Below are 2,498 nucleotides of genomic sequence, written 5' to 3'. Positions count from 1 at the left end.
GTTGGGGACAATATTATATTTTTGGATTAACCTCTTCATTATGCTTTTTGGACAATATTATATTTTTGGATTAACCTCTTCCTTATGCTTTTTGGACAATATTATATTTTTGGATTAACCTCTTCCTTATGCTTTCTCTCTCAATTTCGCTAACATTATTTGGGATTTAATATTCCGCAATTGTTTGCTCTCTAGTGAACAAGTAGCACGCAGTACTTAGAAAGAGTACATATAGCTTCTATTACCACTAATCCATTATAACATCATATTATTGAAAAAGTAGCAGGACTTAGAAGTTGTCTGATCCCCGTTTTCTAGTTGGCTTTGTTTACCAAAAAAGGCCAAAAAGTGCTAGACGTGAGACATAGGTGCTAATTAGTTATAACATCTCTGAAAAAATCAGATGTTTCGACATCCCAAAGTTCATCAAACCAGAATGAACTCATATCGAACTGGTCGATTGAGTCAAAGCTGGAATAATATTCGGAAATGTACTCATGAGAGTACTCAAACTGATCATGAAGTTGTTGGCAGTTGGAATTATAAGTACCACCATCATCTGGGTTGCTCTCCAATATAACAGGACTAATTTCCATCTCAATATTTGGTTGATCGACAACGTTGTAGCAATCTCCGTCTGTTTGATATAAACTCATAGTAACATCCATCATCTGATTTTCTTCACATGTAATAATACTGCTGCTGTCTGATGAAGAAACAGGATCAGGTGATCGTTTGTCGGCATTTTTCCTCTCATTTCCTTTGGTTTTCTTCAGTTCCCTTTTATTGCTTCTTGCCCTAGTAGTGCTCTTCAATACTCCCAAATGCTTCTTTAAGTGTGTATGGAAGAAGTTTTTAACTTCGTTGTCTATTCTTCCTGGCAATCTTGCAGCAATGGCTGACCATCTAGAGATAATATAATACACAACGACTTCTATTACATATTCTTTTCTGTTTATTAAAATTTCAAATCTTACAACAGCAAAAAAAAGAACTCAGAATTAGAAGTTCGTCTCACCTATTTCCAAGTTCCTGATAGGTTTTGACGACTATTTCGACTTCTTCCATGCTAAAGGGTCCTCTTTTAACATCAGGGCTAAGATAGTTCACCCATCGGAGCCTACAACTTTTCCCCGTTCTCCCTGCAATTCTGTATGTTCACGAGACTAATTAATTAAGTAGAACATATTAATGAACTTACACACTGAAATAATTAGGGTTACAAGTAGTTTAATGCATGTGTAGAAATATTAATGCATGCGTAGAAATCAAAGAATGAATTATCAGAATTAACATGTTGGATCTGATATTGGAAATTATTTGTAATGAATCAAACCTGCAAATTTGGGCATGTGGTTCCAATTCCAAATGCCATATCTCATGATATAAGATTTCAATTTTTGGTCTTCCTCTGGAGACCATGCTCCCTTATTTATCTCCTCCACGTTTGTGCTTTTCTGCTGCTGCTGTGGTGGTAATCTTGGCATATATGATTGCAGAGAAGCTTAAGTGATCACCTACTTCTTTACTGTTTTTTGTATCGTTTTTGGCCTTGCTTTGTAAACCTGAATTTATACAAGGGATATATTTCCCACCCACTGTATATATGAAATTCTTTAATAAAAGCCTTCTTTCCATGAAAGCTATAGGGACTCGATCGCTGCACTACATTTAATTTTGGTTTAGTAATTTGTCCCTTAGTGCTTTTCGTCTTATATCTTTTAATTTAAGGCTAAATTTTATAATAATTCTTTGAAGGAGTTGAATTTTTCTAGAGATTGGCCGTAGGGACAAGCTGTTAATATCAGATTGGGAGTTAGAGTAGGAAAAGGAAAAATGAATTCTGGCTTTCCCACATCAATCGTCAAAAAAAATATTCCTATTATAAATATATTATATTATGAATGTCCATTTAGTACTGCGTTGTAAATAAGTTTCCTGAAAAACTTATCCATATTGGATTCCGCCGTAAATATGTTATATATTTAGTACTCTATTGAAAATAAGCCTCCTGAAGAAGCTTATCATTTCGGCACTCCGTTGTGAATAAATATTACTTATGTAGAAGATTATCTATAACTGGTACAATAACAGCTTATAAGAAGCTTACACAGCACCTTGCAGTAGGAGCTTACAAGCAACTTATACAGCAGCTTACACAGCAGCTTGCAGTAGCAGCTTACACAGCAACATACAGTAGCAGCTTCTTTTCTTCTATAAATAGAAGAGATTTCAGTTCATTATGTACATCAGTTTGAAATTGCTTATTATATCAGTTTCTCTCTATACTTGTCTTTACTTTACTGTCTTTATTTTATAACAATTTCACCCGTTTTGGCTTGCTAGCTTCTGACGTTTACTGACTGTATGATTTTATTTGGTCACATTCTTTGTCACGACCCAAAATCCCACCATAGGGGTCGAGATGGCACTTAATCTCTAAGACTAGGTAAGCCGATTACAATTACATTTCAAGCCATTTTTTTTTTGAAATAGAA

The 2,498-nt window shown here is 34.7% G+C and overlaps 1 protein-coding gene across 2 annotated transcripts; it reads right to left on the bottom strand.

The window, feature by feature from the left end:
* Nucleotides 1–205: 205 nt before the first annotated feature.
* Nucleotides 206–1,623, bottom strand: LOC107800820 (uncharacterized). 2 transcript variants are annotated; one of them, XM_075251163.1, is made up of 3 exons: nt 1,337–1,623; nt 1,019–1,142; nt 206–906 (listed from the first exon to the last, which is right to left on the bottom strand). In XM_075251163.1, exons 1-3 carry the CDS (start codon nt 1,485–1,487, stop codon nt 372–374), a joined length of 810 nt encoding a protein of 269 aa, XP_075107264.1. In that variant the 5' UTR covers nt 1,488–1,623; the 3' UTR covers nt 206–371. The 2 variants fall into 2 exon arrangements, with proteins under 2 accessions (XP_075107264.1, XP_016479550.2); XM_016624064.2 differs by having other exon boundaries at nt 212–906; nt 1,019–1,150; nt 1,337–1,560.
* Nucleotides 1,624–2,498: the final 875 nt, after the last annotated feature.

The sequence above is a fragment of the Nicotiana tabacum genome, chromosome 4 (assembly GCF_000715075.1).
Source record: "Nicotiana tabacum cultivar K326 chromosome 4, ASM71507v2, whole genome shotgun sequence".
Taxonomy (NCBI): Eukaryota; Viridiplantae; Streptophyta; class Magnoliopsida; order Solanales; family Solanaceae; genus Nicotiana; species Nicotiana tabacum.
Note: the sequence above shows the minus strand (reverse complement) of the source record. Positions and strands in the feature narration are given on the sequence as shown.

Excerpts from the sequence above, each read along its gene's own strand:
- LOC107800820 (XM_075251163.1), bottom strand. The coding sequence starts at position 1,487 with ATGCCAAGATTACCACCACAGCAGCAGCAGAAAAGCACAAACGTGGAG. Across the intron at positions 1,143-1,336 it reads CCACATGCCCAAATTTGCAG|GGAGAACGGGGAAAAGTTGT; the intron begins GTTTGATTCATT and ends ACAGAATTGCAG. Across the intron at positions 907-1,018 it reads TATCAGGAACTTGGAAATAG|ATGGTCAGCCATTGCTGCAA; the intron begins GTGAGACGAACT and ends TATTATCTCTAG.